Source organism: Taeniopygia guttata, chromosome Z, assembly GCF_048771995.1.
Source record: "Taeniopygia guttata chromosome Z, bTaeGut7.mat, whole genome shotgun sequence".
NCBI lineage: Eukaryota > Metazoa > Chordata > Aves > Passeriformes > Estrildidae > Taeniopygia > Taeniopygia guttata.
In genome coordinates this window covers 23,366,263-23,390,416 of record NC_133063.1, presented here as the reverse complement: position 1 = coordinate 23,390,416, position 24,154 = coordinate 23,366,263, and the positions used below count along the sequence as shown (strand labels likewise).

At 35.6% G+C, this 24,154-nt stretch overlaps 1 protein-coding gene and 1 long non-coding RNA gene across 14 annotated transcripts in view; both read right to left on the bottom strand.

Moving 5' to 3' along the window:
• PAM (peptidylglycine alpha-amidating monooxygenase) overlaps positions 1 to 17,486 on the bottom strand; it is a 60,399-nt gene extending 42,913 nt beyond the window's left edge. For all 13 annotated transcript variants that reach the window (XM_072922156.1, XM_072922160.1, XM_072922157.1 and 10 more), the window contains exons 1-6: positions 17,258 to 17,486; positions 16,036 to 16,156; positions 13,783 to 13,840; positions 6,984 to 7,071; positions 2,721 to 2,806; positions 935 to 1,018 (exon numbers count right to left, since the gene is read on the bottom strand). In XM_072922156.1, the coding sequence (XP_072778257.1) occupies positions 935 to 1,018; positions 2,721 to 2,806; positions 6,984 to 7,071; positions 13,783 to 13,840; positions 16,036 to 16,156; positions 17,258 to 17,349 (529 nt within the window). In that variant the 5' untranslated portion in view covers positions 17,350 to 17,486. The remainder of the gene's footprint in view (positions 1 to 934; positions 1,019 to 2,720; positions 2,807 to 6,983; positions 7,072 to 13,782; positions 13,841 to 16,035; positions 16,157 to 17,257) is intronic.
• Positions 17,487 to 17,652: 166 nt separating this feature from the next.
• The window catches only part of LOC140681770 (uncharacterized), a 31,350-nt gene continuing 24,848 nt past the window's right edge, over positions 17,653 to 24,154 (bottom strand). Inside the window, exon 2 of the long non-coding RNA XR_012052947.1 lies at positions 17,653 to 17,777. This is a non-coding gene — a long non-coding RNA (uncharacterized lncRNA). The remainder of the gene's footprint in view (positions 17,778 to 24,154) is intronic.

The window sequence follows — 24,154 nt, the reverse complement described above, 5'->3', positions numbered from 1 at the left end:
ACATATTAAATTAATTCTGTCCAGCAAAGGGCCATAAAGATTATGAAGGAATTGGAGCATCTCTCTTGTGAGGAAAGGCGCTCTCAGCCTGTTCAGAGAAAGATGGATCTGGAGGGAGGGTGCAAAGAAGAGGGAACGAGGCTCTTCGCAGTGCTCAGAGACAGGACCAGAGGTGATGGGTACACACTGAAACACAGGAGGCTTCTGCTGAACATAAGGAAACTTCCACTGTGTGAGTGACCAAGCACTGGCAGAGGTTGCCCTGGGTTGCTTCTACCCCTGAATATACCCGGACATGGGCCTGGACAACAGGCCCGGCTTGAGCAGGGCGGGCGTGGGCCAGATGACTTCAAAGATTTGTTTCAATCTCAACTATTATGTGATTATGTGAGACTCTCAATGGCAAGAATAACCATATTGCTATGCTTGAAATGAGCATTTCATCATTAAAAAAAAAAAAAAAATCAAAAACCAAGCCAAACAAACAAACCAAAAAGACACTGTCTCCATGAGTTACATTTTTTTCAAATACAAATACTGTGACTAACTGGCCAGTGAATATTATCTGTTCACAATCTACTCAAGTAAGATGACAGGTTAAGTGTGTTCACACCTATTTATTTCAACTTCATTAAACAAAACACTGAATTATATATGAAAACCCCAGATTTCTCTCTAAACATAAAATTATTAATCTGCTTCCTGATCACTTTAAGTCATCTGCTTCACAGTTTTTGAAGAAAAAAATGGTGTTCACCTTTCAAATAGTTATAGATAAATTAAGTTTATTAAGTCAAGTCAATACAGAAACTGTATTCCAAATATGCCCACTAATCTTTGCAAACGGCACTAACAGAAAAATTCTTTTCTACAGGTAAATATTTTTGATGCTGTAGCTGATACAACTTACAAAGCAAATTTCCAAAATGCATACCTCTAAATGCACTAACATCTCCATAGTGTACCTGGAGAACAAAGTATCTGCTACCCGTTTCTCCTCCAACTCTGAATCCAACACCTAAGAGAAGGAAAATGTATTGGAAAAAAAAGAATGTGTAAGGAAAAAATGTATAAGAAAAAAAAAAAATGTAAGACGATTCACCATCACTGACAATATAAAAAAATACAAATCACTTTACTGGCTACGAGTGAAGGGGTAGAAAATTTCAGACACCACTGAAGAAATCTTTGTCCTGAAACCCAGGAAAACCACTAGCACATAATCCCAAACAGACTAAGAAGCTAGGACCATAACTTAATTATGAAAAGTATCTGCTTTATGCAGAGAACGCTCTCAATCAAAGAACATTAATACAGATTTTTTAAAAGTCCAAAATAAAAATGAAGCCTTACTATCCACGTAGGATTTGGTGGACCTTTCATTTCTCATATAACCTCTGCATGATACAAACTAATTAACACTAACTTACTAAGAAGACATTACAATGAGAAGAGAAAAGGTCTGCAGTAAAATACTTTTAGATTTAAATTAATATTATATGCAGAAAAAACTTTGAGGAAATTATGCACCTATGCTACTTGATGAGAGAAGCAAGCACAGGCACAAAACACAACAGAGAAGCTTGTAGTATTTCAAAAAATGAAATTGCAAATTATCACATCACCAGAAAGGATTTCTCTAAACAAATTATACAATGAACATTTTTCAAAGGAAGCAGAAGAACAATTTCTTTGTATTTGGTCAGAGAATCCCACAGTAAAAGGCAAAGCCACCTTATAGATGGGACTGCAGTCTCTCTGTGCACAAACGAGGCATCTTTATGAATACTCCCTACAAACCTTTTATTTTTGCACAGCTTGCCAACAAGAAAAGTATTAATAACAGGGATTTAATAGCAAAAGGTCTACATAATTCTCTAAGTACAAAACGTCTACAGAATCCTCCATGTAACATTTTTTTTAAATTTGACATTCTGATAACCAAATCAAATAATAATAATGTTGGTAAGTGTGTAAATGGATTATTAAAAGAAGCGTTTTCATGATACTGCCCCAGCTGTGAAAATGGGCAGTAAAAGATGAAAGAAAAAAATACTTAGAATTCAAGATATTTTCAGATCAAGGCTATACAGATGGTAGATATTTCTAAGACCCTTAGCGGTAATTACAAAGAAGCACTTCAACCCATTTTCCAGACATACCACTCCAAGTAGCTTAAAATGTTTTGATTTAATTCAGCAGGGCTGTCTACTATACAAGAAAATGGGTATACAAGCATGTTGCTCAACTGCATCAAAGCATTAAAAATGAAAAACACATTAAATTCTCAACATATACTTTAAACAAGAAAAATTCAATGCTTCAATTGAATTTGTGTTTTCCTAAACAAACAAAAATATTTTAATGTTATTTGTGTGCTACTGAAAGATAAATAAATAGTAAGCTTCTAGTAACACATAGTAGGAAATGCAAGATTAATGCTATATAAAAATAAACAGTATATTATGATACTTATCTCTGCCTTTTTTATCCCTATAGAAACCCATAATGGTATAGCAAACAGAATGACAAAAGCCCACAAGTATATTAACTAGCATAATATATTTCACAGTTAATTAGGTTGATGTTTATACAGTTTCTATCAATTAGACATAATAAAAATATTCTAGGATGTTCTCAGATATTCCAGGTTCTTACTTCCATGCCCGCCTTTTTCCCCTGCCCCTGCACACAAGAACTCCATATTAAAGGGCCAATACCTTTGGGCAGCCTGGTGGGTGGAGCATTTCTTGCCCAAGCATACAAAATGTTAGATTTATCTTTGCATGTTCCTTCATCACAGTCCCTAAAAACATGAGGAAAGAAAAGGGAATATAATTTTTAAAGTTTTGAAACCAGAAAACAGCAAGTGAGTTACATGCAAAACCACTAATTTTAAGACCAATTAAGATGGTTTTTTGAATGTATGCTGATTAAACACAGTTATTTTAATGTAGATTGCTTTCATGAATATTAGTATATGTTCCACCTTCTATTATTTCCCTCCCTTTGCATTAAGGCCATGTTAGACAGTTCTGATGGGCCCTGTCAGCCTATTAATAAGTGGTGGAAAAAATTAAGGAACATTTTATGGTAATGAACTGTATGAAAATTTCTACATTAACTCAAGTGATACAATGGCTGCCACATTTACACAGAGGAATAGGACTCATGCACAAGCAGGAAAATATCCCCACAAAACATAAAATTGGTTATTTAAAATTAATTTTAAATAATTGTCAAAAAAAATGACAGGAAATTGTATATGAACCCATATATAGAAGGCACTCATGCCCTGTACTTAATGTAAGCTCGTTGCTTTAAGTTAATTCTTATTCCATTGCAAGATTTCTTGTTTTTCAAAATAGAAAAATCACACACATACGCATACACACACAAAATAAACATACATACATACATACACACAAAAGAAACAATCACCAAAAAAATGCAAAACAAAAACCCAAGGGAAAACAAAAAGAAAAAAGGAGGGTTTGCCAAGTTAACAGGCCAGAAACAGGTCACACGTTTACTGTAACAGAGAGCTTAAGTTGTCCCTAACCTCTGCAGCTAGTACCTTGCAGGTGACACTGAGAGTGAAGAATGAAAGATTTCCATTTGTCAATGCTAGGTACCTTAAATCTGCAAGAACTGGTAAACCTCAGGCAGAGACACTGCCAAGTCTAAATAGCCAGACACAGTTGTACAGACAGCACAATGCACCTGGACCACATCCAAGAAGCCACTGACTGCCATATGGGGGTGTAAGCTGCATGATGATATACATGGATAATCAAAGAAGGGACCCTAAGGAGCTTTCTGAACACCCACCTAGAATACACTTCTCCCTCTTTATCCTGAATTAGGGAAAAGGTTTATTTACAAGGTGTATTTGCACCCTCTTACAATGGCAAAGCATCCATGGCCCTGAGCATGGAGTGTAGGTGTGCAGCATACACAGGTATGCTTTAGAAAGCTTCACCCTGAAGCTAGTCAGACTACACCAACAGACTCAAGCCAGATGCAATGAAGTTTGGAGTCTATGCCAGTGTTTCATTCTAAGTCAAAACGGTACAGGCCCTGCACTGTTTATCACTGCCTGTAAAATGACACTTGGGAAAGCATTTGCATGGCTTCAGTCACCTGAAATTGTGCAGAAAAAAGAGTGCCATACAGTGTGAGGAAGAGTATGAACACAAAAAAGATCAGGACATCTAGCAGATGCAGCTCGATCATGTTTCTGCTGAGAACACCTAAGCCATATGTGCAAATGATAATGGTGCTTTCCAGGCATCTCTCAGAAATAACCAGCTCTTCTGGCATGTGTATCAAACCACCTCAGCAGGATATCGTGCTTTTCTTTCATCTTTCAGCTTTATTGCAGCCCAGGTAATGTATTTAATTAAACTTCAAAAGCTCTGCCATAATCATGATAGTATCAACACACCACTTCTTTTTTAGTAGTTGTACTCACAACACGCATTTCTAGACCTTCATAACTAACAGTTTTGTCACCTTCCCCTTCAAACATCCCCATGTCCCAAAGGACAGTCAAAACTTACTTCAAGGTAAGTGAAATGTTTTGATGGATGCAGCTGCAACTGAAAATTATGCAGCTTCCCACTGCTACTATACAAAAATCCCAAAAGACCCCATGGATCTAACCTAGTATTGAGCGGCACAATTTGGGAATGTGTTGAAGAGATTGTTGAGGAGGAATTCCAGAAGGAACTACAAGCACAGTCACAGCTTTACCACCACACTCTGGGCCCAACTATCTTTAATTTATACCACAGTATTTATAAGAACACATTAATTAGGAAAAGGCCCTGTGCAGGCTGCTTCAAACCTACTTCCAAGAGGCTACCAGAATGGAGGTGGAAGACTGCAGGGGACAAAGATGAACTGGTCTTTCATTTTGTTTAAAAAATGGTCAACAATCTCATTTTGCCATCAATGATAATCTTGAAACATTAAGTTTTCAGAAAAAAACAAACCTAGAGGAGATTGCAAAGAAGAGGTAATAAGATAAACAGATTGGAAAGCAGGGAGCTAGTAAAAAGTATAAATTTAACTAACAAAAAGTCACCAAAAATCTTTTTAAAAGCTGAAAAAATAATTGAAAAATCATGTAAAGCTTCTTTACATACAAAAAATGAGATTCAAAACTGAATGAGTGACACAGAATGCTTTAAAAATGGACTATAGCTGCATATTACACACTATTGTTCTAAAAATTGATTTTGACTCAAATTTTGGAATGCACTGGGGGAGGAGAGAGCTTATTTGTCTTTCAGAGCAACCATTACTTGTGCTGTTGAAGTCCTGTTTCCTAGGAAGAGGCTTGGTGATGAAAAGAAGAGAATAAAATATTTTGTTTTCCTCCACTTCTGCACATCATTCGCTTTTGCTTTATTAAACTGCCTTTGCTTTGAGTCATGAGTTTTTTTCCATCCTGATGAGTGGATAGAGTAGCTTGGTGGGAATCTGGTGTCCAGCAGAGCTGAATCCATCATAACTAAATAAGTATCTTGTCGTTTGACAGGTATGTCAATCAAGAACAAAACCAACATTAGCTGCCACACTTCAAAGGCTGTCATTGGTGAGTTGTTTGCTGGGAGAGTGAAAGTGCAACCAGGGAGCTCAAACCACCTGAACTCTAGACTCAAAACAGGGATTTCAGTTTGATTCATTTTGAAAAACTTTGGCTTTTGGCTTTGGATCCAACTCTTCTACAACCTCAGAACATCAGTTACTTGTGACTTAGGTATTGTCTCATAACTTCAACTCAACACAAGCTCCTGATCAATCTGTAACAACATAATTCTATCATGTACAAATTATTCCAAGGCTCTATTAAAACTACTTTTAGAAATATGAAAACAGCACAAGTGCCAAGTACAATCTACACAGTTTTAAATAGGATACTAACCTGTTTTTAAAAGGCCAGAATGCAAAAGTTTTATGTTGGCGCATTGTTCACATTAAAGTATTCAAGTATATTCTGTCATTTGAGATACAATAAAAAAGAATACAGAAAAACTGTCTGCAGGGAAAAGAAATTAATAGAAATTCTATGCTTTCAGTTTTACTTTGGTCTGAACTTCTTAAGTATCTGCTTTTCTTGCACAACTGTGCAAGATAACATTTTCAATATTAGAACTACTGGTTGCTAGATAAACAGGTGATAGACTTTTGAGGAGAGTGTGCTGTACAAGTTTAAAATACTAATCAAATCATCTGCCCAAAACAGGCATTCAGAATGCTTTGGGGTGTTTTTCCTGAAATTATATTATACTATACTGTTAATTCTAAATTCCAGGTCTTTTTGGTAAATACTGAAAAGATAAATTATGATTACACAACTCTATCAGAACACCTGTATTAAAATTGTTCTACAGTTCAGAATAATGCATATAACCTTTGCAGCATCAGCAAAAATACCTCATGAAAACCTACAGAAACTTTGCAAAATTACTGGATCGATGATTAATTTCCACCCACCTTCACGTTCTCTTCACATTGCCTTCACACACCTATTTTACTAGCATTGGGTGTTTCCCTCTGCTCTCAAAATGCTTAGGCACTTCCCTCTGCTTAGGCATTTGGAAGCACAAGAGAACTACCAAATCACTTGATAATCTTGTTTAGTTTATCCTTTGCTCAGCTTCATTCTGCTACATGGCTTCATACAGAAAAAAGCAGCCAACTATAGTTCAAAGATTAGATTTCTTGGTATTCAATGACACTCTCTTTATAGCTTCTGCCTCCTCCTAGAAGACAGTCAATTAGTCATGAAGAATATGGAGGAGTTAGTTAAAAAGAAGCACTTTAAGTTTGGAAAGACTAGATTGTTATATATTTCTTCCTAATTTCAAATTTTCCTGCTTTTCCGACATTCTGCATTCTGACACTGGAAGAAGCTTAACCAATTAACACTGAAAAAGAGTTGGTTAATAACAAAAGCAAGATGCACTTCTTACCAGTAGTTTTCAGTAGAGGAAGGTTCATTACATCCAAAGAGTAACATGTGATGGACTGTGTCCATGCTGGCATGAGGCTTAAAGTCAACTGAAAAAAAAATATAACAAAACAAGTAAGCTATCTAATCTCACCATAAATTACATAACCAAGATAATCTTGTGCCATTTTTCCCTATTATAATACAAATAGGGCAAGTACATCCCCACCCATTTATTTGCCTTCTGCATTCCACTTACACACATTCCTTAAATTTTCATTCAACAGCCTTCCTTCTAAGCTAAAACACTGTATGTATCTCATTTATTTATTAAGAAAAAGAAACTCTAATTTCCTAATGAAAACCACTGTATTTCCCACAGAAGTTAAATATGATAAGTTATTATATCAGTGTATCTCAAACCACAAAATTTTACTGTCACCAGTCTAATTGCAATCTACCTTTGAAATCTGAACTTGTGACTTAATAATACTCTTCTAATTCTTTTCTACTTCATAAAAAATACAAACAAGCAGTAAGTTACAGTTAAGAGCAACTAAATCTTTTGTATTAGTAATATCTTCTTCCAGTATTCTATCTGTCTTACTTTTTCCCTGAATCTTTCTTGGGACAACTGTTCCAAGAAGGAATTAAGTCTCACTAATATGTCACATGCTCTGGAATGTAAACCAAGATTTGTTTAAAATCAGCATGATCTCACTGCCTAAATATTTCTCATTATTAGAATATTAGATGTGAATATTCACCTCTCAAATGTCTGTTCTTTAAACTATGCCACAGATAAAACACTGGCTTTGTTTCTCAAGTACTTGTGATCCTGTTTAGTAAAGTAAAAATTTTACCAACATCATGGGAGTAATATTGACCATGAATGTATAATGTTGGCATCTCTAGAAGTAAACTACATTCTTTTACTACTACAGAAAAAATATGCCCTTGCAGAGAATGCTATGGTTTGTACTTATACTACAGCAGAAATTCCGAAGACATGTTACTGATGCCTCTACATGTGCATAGACAATGAGAAACCTCTAAGTAACTGTCGTTTAGCTATTAACAGGGAAGATGGTGAAGCTGCAAACCAGTGAAACAATATTCTGCTCCTGAAACTTATGGCATTACCTGCACTCAGAAATCAGTATTTTAACAAAGAGCTGTGGCAGGGTTCCTGAAATGAATTATGATGTGGGTTAGCATCCCACTTTCACAGAGGAAAAACTATCAAATAGTTTCTAACTCAATTTCTGGAGCTGCGATCTATCACAGAAAGTAAGGAAAACCAGCCAACAGTTAAAGCATGTAAGTCAAGTTTTAGCGTGAAGATAGGTGGTCAGACTGCAAGGAAGCAAGCATGCCACAGCTGAGGGCTTGGTTTGAGAAATAAGAGATTCCAGAAGAGTAAGAGGCACCATATGGCACCAGAGGTACCATAGGTAAGAGTACCCATATGCCCTGAGAAAGTACTTCGAGTGATATATATGAATTAAGAGCTACTGAAGTTGCCAGCATGAAGAAAAAGACAATCCAACATCTTCATTTTTTTACAAGCAAATTCTACTTCTTTCATAGACAAGAGCTTAATCTGTACTATGGAGACAATTCTTGTTTTGATGTTTTTATCAGTATGGATTAGTAGTGAAATTATGGTTTACACTTGGCACGGCAGAGGCAACATGTCACTCTGTGGAATTCCTAACTTACTTTTCAGATGTTCTGGGTGTTTTAAGCTGCTGTTGTCAATCAAGAGATTATATTTCTGAAGCAGTTCACATATGTGAAATTTCATGAACTTTATTGTCAAAATTAGTGTCTGTAAAAGGACCACTTCTAAAGTATCCTGTAAGAGCCACTTATAAAGGCAGCCTTCAATAAAGGTAAAATTGAAGGTTAGGCCTGCTAGCTGCTAAAGCCACCACCTGTCCTGCTGCTTAATACTGTCTCTGCTTCTTTTTATTTTTCTACCACTCTCCCATTGCAAGTATTTATTCTAATAAGTATTTCAGGAAGTCTTAGTGCCTATTACAATGATATCCTAGAGCATGGACAGGACCTTCAAGCACTATAATAAAACTTACAACAAATACCTATTAAATGCTATTCTTACCAAGAGAAAACAATGCACCAAAGCTAACAAAGCAAAATCAGATTTCTGGCATACACTATTTTAGCTGATATACCTCATGATTGTTTAAGGAAGCATTGAATAACCTCACAGTCAGTCTATGAGCTTAAGACAGCTTTATATAGGTGGTTACAGTATGGTTCCTATACAGCTATTTTCTTAGCAGCACACCCGGGAACATAACTTTCCAAAGAGAAGGTTAAAACAAACAAAAAAATTCAACTAAAAATCCTGTGTTGCAAAAGCCATACAGATTAATGTGGGATTCAAGCCAAATGCAGTACTTGTCACAGAATGAGAAAGTGGCCTTGGTTCAAAGGGACCTTAGAGACCATCTTTTTTCGATCACTCTGCCATGACAGACACACCTTCCACTATGCCATGTTTCTAAGACCTCCATCCAACGTGGCCTTGAACATTTCCAAGGATGGGGCAACCAAAGCTTCTCTGGGCAACCTGTGCCTGACCCTCACCACCCTCACAGTAAAGAATTTTCTTCTAACAGCTAATCTGAACCTATTGTCTTTCCTTTCCCCCTTGTCTTGTCACTCCATGCTCTTTTAAAAAGTCTTTCCCCATCTTTCCTGTGGGCTGAATGCCACAATTAGGTCACCCAGAAGTTTTCTCTTCTCCTGAACAACCTCAATTGTCTCAGCCTTTCCCCATGGAGGAGGTGCTCCGTCTTTCTGATGATCTCTGTAACCCTGCTCTGGACTTGCTACAACATCCCAGCACTCCCTGTGCTGGGAACTGTCACTACCAAAGGCTTAGGAAATATCAAACAGCAATCCTATTTTCCTAGTTGTCAGCTTCCACATTTTACAGTAATAAACAGAATATTACTCAATAGTTAATTTTTTTAATGCATGAGGAAGTGATACAAATGATTGCTAAAATAACAGCAGCAGCTTTCATATACATACTAAATTCAAGACTAACATAATTTCTTGATCAAGTACTACTTACAAACTCAAAGGGAAACAGGAATGAACAAAACATGACATCAGTTTAACCTTAACCACGTGTACTTAAGCTACGTATTTAAAAAACTAACTTCTAATAAGCTAATCTTTACAAACAGTAATTCCATTAAATAAAGTTGATAGATTTCTTGGCACTAGAAAAGTTTATACATCCCATAACGAAGTAACAAACCTAGAGCTTTTTAGAGTCCTTCATGGATGAAAAGTAATAAACCATCTAATTACTTCAGTGTGTGTTGCTGAATGTAGAAGTCTCAATTTCATTTCTAGAGCACAATTTGACAGAGACTTATCATGAGTCACTAAGAAAAAGACATTGATTTACCGTCACCCATATAAATGAATATAAGCAGATGAAGGTGACAGTCAAGTTTTTTGGCTGAGAGGCCTACTGTCAGACTAAATTTTTCTGAGTGCCTGTAGAGCACAGTTTAGCTCTCTCTACAATTTAGTTATGAAAAACTGATTTTTACCAATGCCTGCACCATTAAAGATTCACCTGAGTTTCTGATTTAGCTATTTATTTATAAACATTAATCAAACAGGATGCAGAAGAAGAAAGCCACAATGAGATGTTTTAAAAGTAAAACTGGAGTAATACTTTCTTGGAAAATCACATATTAATCTCACTCACTAATATCAACATATTAATCTCACAACTATTTCACTTCTCAGGAGCAAAGGGTATGTTCCTAACATAAACCTAAATGTACACCAACCCACCTCACAAAAAAATATTCTCCTTAATCAAATTTGTCAGTATTTACAGCCATTTGGGACAGGGAAACAACTGGTTCAAACAGAAATCTCAGCTTTGATAGTCTAATCCTCCACTAAAGAACCTAATACAGAAAACAGCATCAGCAAAATTATACAGATGCATGCTGGAAAAAGATCCATAGGGCAAAACCTACTCTAATTCTCCTTCCAGCTGGCAACATTTCATTAAGTAAGTGTGATCAATTCCTTCCTCTGATAGTGTCTGAGAACTGACTCTGAACAAGTTTGTGAATTCTGATACAGTGTCCCTCCAGTTTTGAAGTACATAGTTATACCCACTGTTCCTGTTCAAGCACAACTGTTTTCTGGTTTCCTTTAGGGAAATAGCAAAGTCGAAGGCTGAATTCAAAGTCCTTATATACAAATGTAATAAAAATACTCAAAAAAATGTTACAAAAAAATTTCTACTTAATAAGAATGTAGTAGTGCCCACATACAACACTAAAAAAGAAGCTCTCTCTTCCAAGGCTCTTATATTTCACCAATATGCAACAAAAATATCTTGCTGAAGGTTCCATTATAGAGACTGCTCTTCCAAAAATGTCTTGGAGGAAGGAAGACACAAGAGTAAAAATAGGAAGGCAAAGTTTAAAAAAGTAATGAATTAGTAAGTCTGAAACTGTATAATGAAACTGTAAAGACAATTGGTCATAAAAATGTCTCTTTAAACCATAAAAGGAAACAAAGTGCAAGGCATTTAGCAAATAAATTGAACTGAAGGCAGAACATGTAGCTTTACCATGAAAATGTCTCAGGAACCCAGTTTATTGTTTCATTTACGTGTATTCACACATCCTCATGTTGAAGCTCTACAGAACACAGTCTTCTCAACATCACTACACAGCAACACAGTGACAGTTCATATGCTAGTTTTCCGTTGTTTTTGTCACAAACGAAACTATAAAAATACAGACTCTATCCTTTCAAAAAGATTAAACATTCTCTGTCTTCCAACTTTCTGTGGTTATTTACACAACACAGAATACATGTATGCAAGTTATTAGTTTTCTACTTAGATATTTTATGAGGTAGGTCATTATACATTCTTTCAACTATCTACAGCTGGAATATGACCGAGTCTACTCTTTCTAATGATCAGGTAACTTCTGTGGATTATGAAGACTCCAACCTGAGCCTTTTCCATGAGGAACACTTTCCAGTGAAGCAAAAAGGGATGATCACATGCTTCACACTGACCATATGCCTATTCATTTTTACCTTATGTGGAAGTGACAAAAGAGGGAAAACCCAAAAATTTTCTTCTAATTTTATAGCATACTAAAAAAGATAATACATATATATATATATATATATTCCAATATATATTTCTTTGTAAGGAATGCTATCATGGGAACACTTATGTTCACACAACAAGCTGGGTTTTTTAAGATTGCTCATCAAATTCCTCTTGCTCTTCAAAGCTCTACAAGACAACTAGAATGGTTTCTCTGTCCAGAGAACTTATTCTGCTTTGTAATGATGAGTACTCAGGAACACTGATCACTGGAAAGGTGACCAAATCCTGTAAAAGTCAGGTGAAGAATATATAAATTTTTAGGTCCACAGAAAAACTAAAATGGGTTGCATTGCATGATTTGCACCGAGACTTTGCGTAGCTTTTAAGCAAATTCTTTCAGTAGGTCCTTTTAAGCATACACACCATCAAAAGAAGTTTACGTTCCTTTAACACAAGCAACATAACCTAACAATGAATTAAACTATGGAATTTTTCAACTCAGTGACATACGTAAAAAAAAAGTTGCATAAGGAAGAAGTTAGTAGTATTGCCTTTCTATGAATCAACAAAAGCAGAAGAGTCTATTGCACACACAGCACAGCAAGTATAATTTATTTGAGAGTGAACATTCACTCCCTTCCTTCTGTGCTCATTTTTCCTTGTGGGACCATAATCAGAACCATAATGTGAGGTCAGATTCTCACCTCTTTACAAAACAGATATATAGACAAAGCACTGAAAAAGATTTAATCATTTTTCTTAGTTACTGTAATACAACATGAAAATCAAAATCTTCTGAGGGATTTCCACAAGAAAATTCACATGGAACAACAATCTCATAATACACTACATCAAAAACTACATGGGATTCTCACCATACTTTTATTAAGGGCAGGTATCCTAAAACACAACAGAAGTGTAAAGAAAGAAAAATATTGTTTCATTTTGTACAGCTTATAGCACGTTCTGAAAGCAAAGCTATCTTCGGCCAAACCAATGAGTCTTCTCCCTATCTGAATGACTCTATGTTCACAGCAAGGCATAATAAAATTTTAACTACTGCAAAGATTTTCTGAACAGATGGTGTTCTTCTGCTGATTTATATGACGACAGCATTTGTAACACATTACAAATTTTCTTCTACTTTTCTGCCATCTTATTCATGCCATGCCATAAAAAAAACCAAAACCAAAACAAACAAAAAAAAGAAAAACAAAAACAAAAAAAAACCAAAAAAACCCCAAAAAACAAAGGAGGGAGAGGGTTTGGTTTCTCCTCCAAGTAAAATCTTTCTGCAGCCAACACTGACTCTAAGTACTTAGGATTTACAACCTGTACCAGGAAGTAAATAGTAAATAAACAGTCTGCTCAGCAGTGCAGAAGTAAGTATGAGGTCAGAGACAGAAAGCCAATACTTTACAAATGGACTGTTTGGTCCTGACTGCCAGAGGCATCTGCATGCAGCTCCTTAACTGCTATTACTCATGAATCTCCTCAGACACAGTTTTTTCTTGACTCTAAGTAGCTCCCTCTAGTTTGTTTCTGCATTAGACATGACAAAAGCATTTTGGAAACTCTGACATCCAAAGATTAAGTTAATATGAGTCAAAGAAAAAAAGGAAATGTTGAGATTCTTGAAAATGGCTTGCTTAAGTTTCTTCAGTTACCCAATACTCACCTACATAGGCTTCATCATCCACTGGCAGGCGTACTGACATGCAGAGGTAGGTATCAGACTGTTAAAAGAAAAGAGAACAGAAATTACCTTTAAATTTGGAAAATTTAGAATAGCAAAAGAATAGAAAAACAAGGCATCAAAATTCCCTACACTTTCTGGAAATGAATGTGGGAATACTGAACAAATATACATATCCAATAGGACCGTCTAGAAAAAATATGACATGCTTTACTGAGATACTCTGGCAAATACAATGTATGTTATATGGTTTACTATTGTAAGAAATAAATTAATTGCCACAGTTTATTTACATGTAACAGAGATCATGCTATAAGGTTATCAAAGCAGCTATTATGTTGGTAGGTACACTATTAACTATTTTAAGCCTCTTTTTTCTTAAATATTTTTTTTCCAACTTCTAAGGCTGTTTAGGAAAGGAACTGTATCACCTACTGGAATTTCACTACACCCATGAACTCAAAATCTGACAGGCTTTCACTTTCATACGGACATCTAAACAGATAAAATTCCTGCTATGAATAACTTCAAACTTAATTTAAAATAAGACTCTGTGGATAAGTGTAAACAATTAAATGCAACAGAGAAAGAAAGTACAATGGTGATAACAATATGTGTTTACAAAGAGCAGTGATTGCACAATAAGTAGCCATTTTTGGTGTTTTTGCTAGAAAATGGGAAGGATGAACAGAGGCTAACTGATACAATTGATGTGAATGCCTTTGTGTACTGTGATTACATGCATTTACACAGTTAAAATACTAAAGCCTTCTAGAAAAAGAAAAGGAAATGGTCTATTTTTTTTATTTAACCTGGGTTCAGAAGATTTTTTTTTTTAAGAAGCAGAACCTAATTTAGGACCTTATAGTCAAACTTTGAAAGCCAATGGCAGCAATGCTTTACAGTGCAGTACAAATTAAACAGTTTCCAATTAATGTTCATGTGCCAAAAGAATGCACAACATAGAGCACCCCTAAGTCATGTAAGGGCTTGGTTGACATTCATGCACCCATAGAACAACTGCAGTTATGAACTGTAAGACAAATCCTGGCCATGCAACCCCTTCAACATGCCCAGTAACTCATTTAAAAATGCAGGGCTTTTGGCAACCTTTCCCCCAGAGCCTTGACATAACAACACACAAAGAAAAGGGTTTTTTTAATAGGAATCTGAATTGACTGATCTCTTTATATGTGTTTCCTAGCTGTTCAACTGATGGCTCCTTAGGGAAAATCAATAATTCATAATTATAAAGGTGCATCTGGATGAACTTAAGAGTACTTTTCACTCTTTCTGATGGAGAAGTTTAATATTTTGCTGTGAAGATCTAGTAGAAACCATATTTGTTTTGCACTTGCTGAAATAACACCTCTTGCTTTAAATTACATGTTCCAGAGGGGTTTTCTCCAATAACTTGAAAAACTCATTTTCTCTTCACTCCTTTAAAAATCACTATCTGCAACAATGAGTCATCAGGTACTGCACCACAACATACTGCTCTTTTCAAGCACCTGCAGCCCTTTAAAAGAGATGTAGACCTCTTAATGATATATATATATAATTCTCTGCAATGGCTTACTACAAAAAGGAAAAAAAAAATAATTCTTTATCTTGCTTAATGAAACTAGATGTGAACATGACAGTGGAATCTCAATATTTCATGTGAATCTTAATGTTAAGTTTAAAAATCTTAGATGTCTTCACTTTTATTCACTTGGTTCAGCAGAATATAATGCACTTCATACCTTAAAGAGTATAAAATCATAACTTGTTTATAATAGCTTTCATGGAGTATTTTGAGAGTTAAAAATACTGGGTCAGAAGTATACCCCTTTTAAAATGCATTTTGGTTGTTTTATCTCAGCTTGCTGAAGCTGCAGCAACGTACAGTCTAATGTAATTAGATTTACTGATGCATCATCATCCAAGATTTGGTGTAAACTGCAACTGTACGTCTTACCAGCACAGCTAGAAATATTTCACATTATAAAACTTCAACAATTCCGTTTATGAAACCAACATTTTACAATTAAAATTAATTCAATGAAGAGATTTTTCTCTCATTTGAGGCTACTTTTTGTTGCCTACTTTTCTCTGAGAAGTACATATAGATATGTATTTATAAAAGTTACCCGGATTTTTTTGTTCATTTTATTTGAGTGATATTGTAGGAAAGGCTTTGTTTTCCTAGCTTACTGAAAGAAGAGAAAGAGGCAAAAACTGCAATTCTCTCACCTGCTTAGGTGTCACTGCAGGCATGCGAATGTCCAGTGCAAAATCTGACAGACCAAAGGAAATCACTCGCTGATTACTTCCAAGGCATTCACTGGAAAGAGATGTGCTAGTATCTTTATAGCTAAAAAAGAAGGAAGAAAGATTTTTTTTTTTTTAAGTATTGATTTTTGTTATGTCTTTCTTAAAAGCAGGGTCCTTACAGAACTAGTAGAGAAGTTAGACAATGCTGAGTAGCTCCAGGAGTGACCTGAAAATTTCACTCCATCACAAGCTGAGAAAAACATCTTAGTTATGCAGTACTTATTGAAGTAGTTCTTGATCTGAGCAATAAGATAACTAGTTTGGAAAATGTTAGCTGAAAATGTAACCTATTATCTCATCCTCAAATTGTCTGAGGCACATGGATGTACAGACAGAGAATTAGTTCACTACAATATGTTGAGTACTATTAATAATTCACAACAGTTTTGTGGGATTTTTTTGAGACTATGATTTATAATTCTATATAGATTAAATTTAAATTACATACACAGGGGCAACTTCTAATTCAAACACTAAGGCTTTTATAGCAATTTCTATGCTACTACAAGTAGCAAAGTAAAATAATAAACTTGGCAACATCAAGCAAATATCAAATTCTGTATTGAATGCAACATATAAACAAATTGTAAGGAAAATGCAGATCACTATAAAGAACTGAGATGTGAGAAACATTGATGCAACACTACTACAAGTTTTGACTATGTATATACATGTATACAGAAGCGACATGGTACCCAACCTCAGTAACAGTACATCCTTTTCCACACTACATTAGCTTACCTATGCAATTTTGAATTAAAACAACCCCTAAATTTCTCAGGACTGTTCAGCTTTCTTGATGTTTTCTTGTTATACATGATCTTAACCTGCAAGCTAACTCTAGCATCTGAAATATATTTACTCCCTGTGTAGCCTCAAATACAGCTGTAATGTTAACTAAAAAAGTTGTATTAATTGTCATTGTATTCTTCTGTCTAATGAGCAACCCTATGGATAAAACATTAATTTCTGTCTTCAGTATGAAAACAGTGCCATTTCAAATTGCAGAAAGAAAATTCTGTGCAATGATCAAAACTGAACAAATACCATAACATATTTTTATCTAAGACATGCTTTTTCATACTTCTGTAATATTTTGACTCCATGCATTCAACACATAATATCTTCTTGCATAACCCACCTCTTGAAGACTGAAAGTGGTCTTCTGAAACCCAAACAGATGTTTTGAAACAGAAGAAGCAGTATTAGCAGGTTGCTAACAAAGCCAGCCATGTCCACCCTGCTATTTCTGGCCTGATTAAGCAAGCAGAAAAAGGGCAGTGCAGTTCTATCAGCTGTGATCTCAACAATCAGGTAGCAGCAGAAGCAGTATCATTTAACTACTTCATTATTATGTGCTCTGTGGGCATCCTCCAGCTTCTGACAGACCATCTGTCTTGGAAGGTGATGGATGCTCTGTAAATCAGGAAGGTGGATGCTACTATGTCGTCTGTTTTATTAGCTATAAAATGCTGTTGAAGAATCTTCCTTTGCAGATAGATGACTCTGTACTTCTGTCCACATAAGGAGCTGAAAAGGTCTCGCACTCCTGTTGCTTTCTGCCCAGGTTGCACAGTTAAATCTGCACGTTACTTATCAATCCACAGCACTGGAGACTTCAAGTGGCATCGCAGAAACCAGCATCAGTCATCCTTCAGAACCTGTAAAGACAGAAGGAGCTTAAGGATGACTATCACATTAGAGCATTTGTTCTCAACAAATTGCTGTTGAGGCACTTTAATACATTAATAAGTTCTGTCATGAGCTTTAGTCTGACCCAGTAAAGACTGCATTGGTTCTGTTGAGTTCTTTTCCTACCCTTCCCTGCATACAGTATCAGAAAGAGACACATTACAGTTTGATATACAAAATATACTCTCAAACATATTTTACACGATGGGAAGAAATATAAAAACCTCCTCAATATATAAAATGCAAAATATGGAGTATTTCGCACCTGCAAACACAAGTATAATGTGTTCTACAAGCAGGGGAAAAAAAAGCACCAACTTGACATAGCAAGAATCAAGGTTTATAAACTATCACCAAATTTTTTTGCACATATTGCAGACTAGAAGAATATTTTACTTTTAATTCAACCTGTAAGAAACCATTATGTTATTAATAAGTATCTGTTTCTTATGTACTTTAGCTGCTTTTATACCCATTTCAGGAAAAAAGAGATTAAAAATTATTTTTAGAAATACAGTAACCAGAAGTGTTGACATCAGACTGCTTTATATTGGTTGAGTAGTTTTCTATCCTTTCATACACTGAGGGTATGTCAGCATAAACCATTAGTCTCCCCCCTGTTTAATTTCAACTGTTCTTACTTCCCTATTTTAATATACATGATATTTAATTTCAACACTTCAGTACTCTTTAATAATTATGCTAGAAAATTACACAATGTCTTACTCAAGACATATATATTAGTATTCTATTTTTGAGAATTCCAGTTTTGGCAGAAGGAGTTTCCAGTCATAATCATACATAACTATGTAGTGATTCTTCTAAATTAGTATAAATAGAATATACTAAATAGTGTATTCTAGATTATTATAAATACTAATAATAAAAAAACCCACGCAAATTAAAATAACCTCCAGCCCCTGGAAGACATAGTCAAAATACTTTCATAGGGATGAAATAGAAAATAAAGATTATGACATGAAACCAATGGAAATCCATTTATTAAAAAAAAAAACCCAAAACACTCCCATTTCAGGGCACATGTACCAAAAAGGCTTCTTATAAATCAAAAGTACTTAAGCATAAACTAAGAAGCCATACTGGCTAAACAGTCATTGTCTGCTGGTAAACAGCTACACTAGATTCGCATTGGACTATTTGAAAGATTTAAAAATCTGATTATGTTAATCAACATTAAACTTGCAATTTTTATTCACTGAAGGATACCAAAAAAGATTTAGTCATAAACAATTGAAAAAAAACACATACTATTTTTCAGCTTGCTGAAAATATGCCAAGACTGTCTAAAACCCTTCATTCAAGTAATGATACAATCTTAATACCTTTTTTAATGTAAATATTTATGTCTCCACTTCTTTATTTGAAGAAGTGATTGAAATTATATTTTATTGGTTAACTATATATAAATCTGCAACACATATAAAGGACTGTGCTGTGATGAAGCCCAAAAATCATTTAAAAACAAACAAAAAAGACAAGTGTGACATGCTAATATGCTTCTCATAAGTTAACTACAATAACATAAGGCTTTACTACTTTTACTCTTAAAAGAATAACTACACAACAGTAACTGTTCCGTGTTCCCAGTCTTTGTAAACTACCTGACCAGAGATTCTACTACCTTTCTATAGTTAGTATTACCCAAGAAATTCTGTCTTCTTTTTCCCATACCATTACAGAAATGCACCTGACAAGCAAGAAATCTGAAGAACAGGGAAAAGAAGAATGCAATGAGTTGTAACATACACAGAATTACAATATTCTATTTTTTTTTAAAACATGAGAATGTATTTTCCAAAAACTAGAAATAAGAACAAATGCTTAGTTTATGCCACCTTCACTAAGTCTGAGATCTGTTAGATCAAGTCTGTTACAACCATCTACATTTTATACAGTTTAATAAAGGAGATTTATTTAATATAAAAAAATGAAAGTAACTAAGAAACCAGACCAATAGCCTCTCCCCATCTGAAATACAAGGGTTTCTTTATAGCAGCTTTCAAGTCTCACTACAAGTTAACCATGTTAATAGCAAAAAACACCAGAACATATCATAATGTTAACAGAACATGTGACAATTTATAGCTAACCACAGGAGGTGGGGGTAAACCAGTAACTTGGATAGTCTGAAAAAAACAAAGAAATTAAGCTGTAGTAAGATAAATACACATCTGTATATTCTCCTCAAAAATGGTCCAATTTCATGTCCAAGTGCTTTTTAAGGTTTATCAGCTGGATGAGGTTTAATTCAGATTATATCCCTGCACAATTAAATTTTACATTTAGAAAGAGAGGAGAGGAAAAAATTTAAGAAGGTAGCACTATCCTGGAGCTATTCCAATGTAATTTTAGGTATGATGCAATACAGAAAAATATTAGATGAGGAAAAACAAAAAACAAATATGAGAGATTCAGTAGTAAGATTACACAATTAAGGTTCATTATGTGGACATTTAGATACCACTGTTATGCTTTCAATTTGGGGTAAGAGATTCCAAAGCAACAGAAGTAATAAAGTAAAAGGCCTAATTAATGACAAAGACTACAGTGAAAGCAGAGAAAGGGAGATGAAAATTAGATTGGGCAATGCAAACATGTTATTTTATCCCACATGCTCCACCCAAACAAAGAAAAAAAAAAAAAAAGGAAGTAAAGAAAAAAAAAAAAAAACAGCCTAAAGCAACTAGCACAAGGACTGGATGAGGGCAGGGGGAGGAGAGGCAGGGAGGAGAAGCAAGCAAGAAGCTGGAATTCAAAGTAGAATGCAAAGCAAAGTAACAATATATTAGTGAGACATTATACAAATGAGAAGTGTGTCTTTTAAAAGAACAGCAAGCAATTTCCAAAAATAAGCTACATAAAAAAGTTCTGTATTAACCACAAGTTTATAAAGCACATTATAGTATTTTCTTATTTTCTGTTTAGTCATTAGAATATTTTATATACAGTACCAAAGAACAAGCCAGAAGAAGAAACTACACCCTCTACCACTACTACCTCCAAAGAAAAGAGAAATTAGAAAATGATCATGATTCATAGCCAAGTCTATCATGAATCTCTGGTTTTCTTTCTTATGCACTGAAGTAATGGAAATGAGCAAGGATTCCTCGTGTTCTGTCTTCCGTTAGAGCCAAGTTCACATTTTGTCTTAGGCAAAATTTTAAACTTAGACAACAACTGGATGTACAAAAAATTGCTAGTTCAACAAATGAACGGCAGCTAGGCCTCCAGGTTGGAACACTTTGCTTCTAATTATATAGGATAATCAATATGTTGTGGGATCTGCTCAGGGATTAACTAATGCACTAAATGCAGCCACCTGTCGGAACTCAAAATGTCCCTCAGACATTTTTAGAGGTTCCAGGCCTTGGTCAGAAGCATTTTAGACCCTGGCAAGCAGCTGAAAACAGCTGTGATCTTGAGTTTGAACCATGGAATGAATTACCAACTTTGAAGGTGGAATAAACAGTCACAGAGGGTTAGATGGTATAGTAAAAGTAGTCACAAATTAGAGGGTAAAATTTTTTAGTATTGTACATGGGGGTTTTAACACCTGTACAGGGCGGGTTTTACTTTGTACAGGGCGGTCAGGAGTTCTAAGATGGAGGAAAGTGGGCCTGATCCTTTTCTTCCTCCTTCTTCTTCCTTACCTCCATGTTCTTGGTGATGTTGGCATTTTTCTATTGGTTTAGGCTGGGGACACACTGTTCAACGTAGATAATAGATATTGGCACATTATTGTAAATATAGCACACGTAATTTCTGGTATATAATGTTTGTACCATCCCACTGAGGGGCAGAGCCCCGCACACTGCCCTGCAGGACAGACCTGCGGCAGGGCAGCAGAACTTGTTATAGATAAGCAAAAATAAACAACCTTGAAAACAGCACAGACGAACTATGGCTTCTTCTTTGGCAACGGGGCAGAAAGAGAGAGACTTTCTACAATCTCGGAATCACCAACACCCACAGATTCCGACAGTCACCTAGGACACAGATTCATTAGGAAAACACATTTCACAAGAAGTCATAAAATCAGACAACCTTTTGATACCTAACATCAATAAAAAATATCTCCCAAAACATATCTAGGGGTTAGGGGATGTATAACGCAGATGACACTGGACTGGGACAAGTGAGTGATACATCAGGATCTTGACAGGCAGGACAAATGTCCTTATCTTGACCCATGAGCCTCTCACTATATTTTCTCTCCCCTACCCAGCTCAGGAAGGGAGTGAATGAATGGTTTGGGATGGGCACCTGGTGCTTAGCCAAGGCTAACCCACCAGAAGGACTAATGGTACCTTTGGCTGCATGAGCCAAAGCATGGCCAGGTCATCACAGAGGGGATCCTTCCCCTTGGCACTGGTGAAGCCACACATGGAGTGCTGTGACCTGTGCTGGGCTCCCCGGTGTGAGAGAGACATGGACATACTGGAGAGAGTCCAAGCAAGTACCATGAAGATGCTGAAGACACTGGAGTATCTCTCCTACCAGGCTGAGAGAGTGGGGACTGTTCAACCCCAAGAAGAGAAGGCTCAAGATCTCATCAAGGTATAGAAATATATGAAGGAATGGTACAAAGAGGATGAAGCCAGGTGCAAACTCATTCAACATTTTTATCAGTGATCTGGGCCAGGGAATCAAGCACCACTTGAAACAGTTCATAGATTACACTAATCTGGATGGGAGTGTTGATCTGGAGAGCAGGAAGGTTCTGGACAGGCTGAATCAATGGGCTGAAGGCAGCTGGATGAGGTTCAACAAGTCCAAGCGCTAGGTCCTGCCCTTGGTTCACAACAACCCCCTGTAGTACATGACTACCCCATGGAGAAGCACCTCCAATCACCCAATGTAATTGCTGACTGCCTTGTATTTTTCTCTTCTTGTTCTGTGTTTATTCAGGAAGATGATGCTCTCCCCTCAGCCCACCCCAGCAGTGTATTAATTCTCTATCAGATCAATTGTTCAGTGTGCCAGCAAGCAACTGCTGGCCTTCTATCACAACAGAAGAGGTGTCAGTGTACAGCTGGAGCTGCCCTCTGCTTGGGCAGCAACCATAATGGATTTAGTGTAATATTAAACATATGTTTAAAAAATGAAAATGGTAACTTTTCAAATGTGGCTCGCCTTTTGGTTTAATTTATATTGTGCAAATTCCTATCTTCTGCTACCAACAAAAACTTCAGATATGAATACCAATGGGACAATAAAAAAAAAGAGAAGCATGATTGCTCTTAATGTTGTTTAAATTAACCTTCTCCAAAATTTGTTCTGCTGAGAGTAAGTATGATGTCTATTTTTAAAAGAAATATTACACAGAAACTTATTGCCCAGTCTATCACAGGAAGAAAAATATTAGTAGATTAAATAAAGGACTGTGATTTGAATTTCTTGTATGCATTACAGCAATGAAACTGGATTCATTCTAACAGGATTTACTCTTTGAATGCCTTCCAAATATGTTGAAATTAGACAATATGTAATTCTTTCCCATTTAACTAGAAGAATAAAATGGTAATTAACATTAAGTTCTCCTTAAAAGGATTGTTTATAAGGGCAACACAACATATGAAAAAAGTTCAATACCTGAATCTAAGCTTATTTTGAGATGTTCTGATGATCCATGAAGCATTTTTATGGGATTCCTACTGGCAAAGTAAGTTCTACTTACTATCTTAAGATAGATTATCTGTACCAAGAAAATAATAAACTAAAATCCTTCAAATGCTCTATCAATTCAGTAAGTAAGTTTTACCCGCTAGACAGTTGTTTTTTGTTTTTTTTTTAATTAACTGCAGTTTTATACAGTAAAGAAATGGAGGATGAAGAACTCTTGACACTCTTCCTTTATGGAGACCTACATGTTCACAACGCAACCTGCAGTTTCCTAACTGCTGTAACGAAAGAAATCATAAGCCCTAGGGCCCCAAGCCATAAACAAATCCTATTAAGTAAACAATAAAAGAAGCTTTCAATTGTATTTAGTAGGCAATTCATACAGCATCAGTAGTTACAGAAATCACATACAGAAGGATGCAAAGAAACAGATTATTATAGATATATGTTTATGCAAAGAAAAAGCAAGGATATTATTCCTAGGGCAACTGGGCAAAAATTTATAGAATATATAGAAACTAAAATGAGATTTTTTTTTGTGAGCATCAAGATATGCATGAGAAAACACAGAAAAACCAAGGGAGGGGAACAAGCCACAACTCAAGGTGTCAGAATTGCTGTCACGAACCTCTGCACGCAGCTGTCACCCTCAGCATCTCCCTGATTTGGGGCAGAAGGGACAAACTTAAAAGATTAAGCAGAT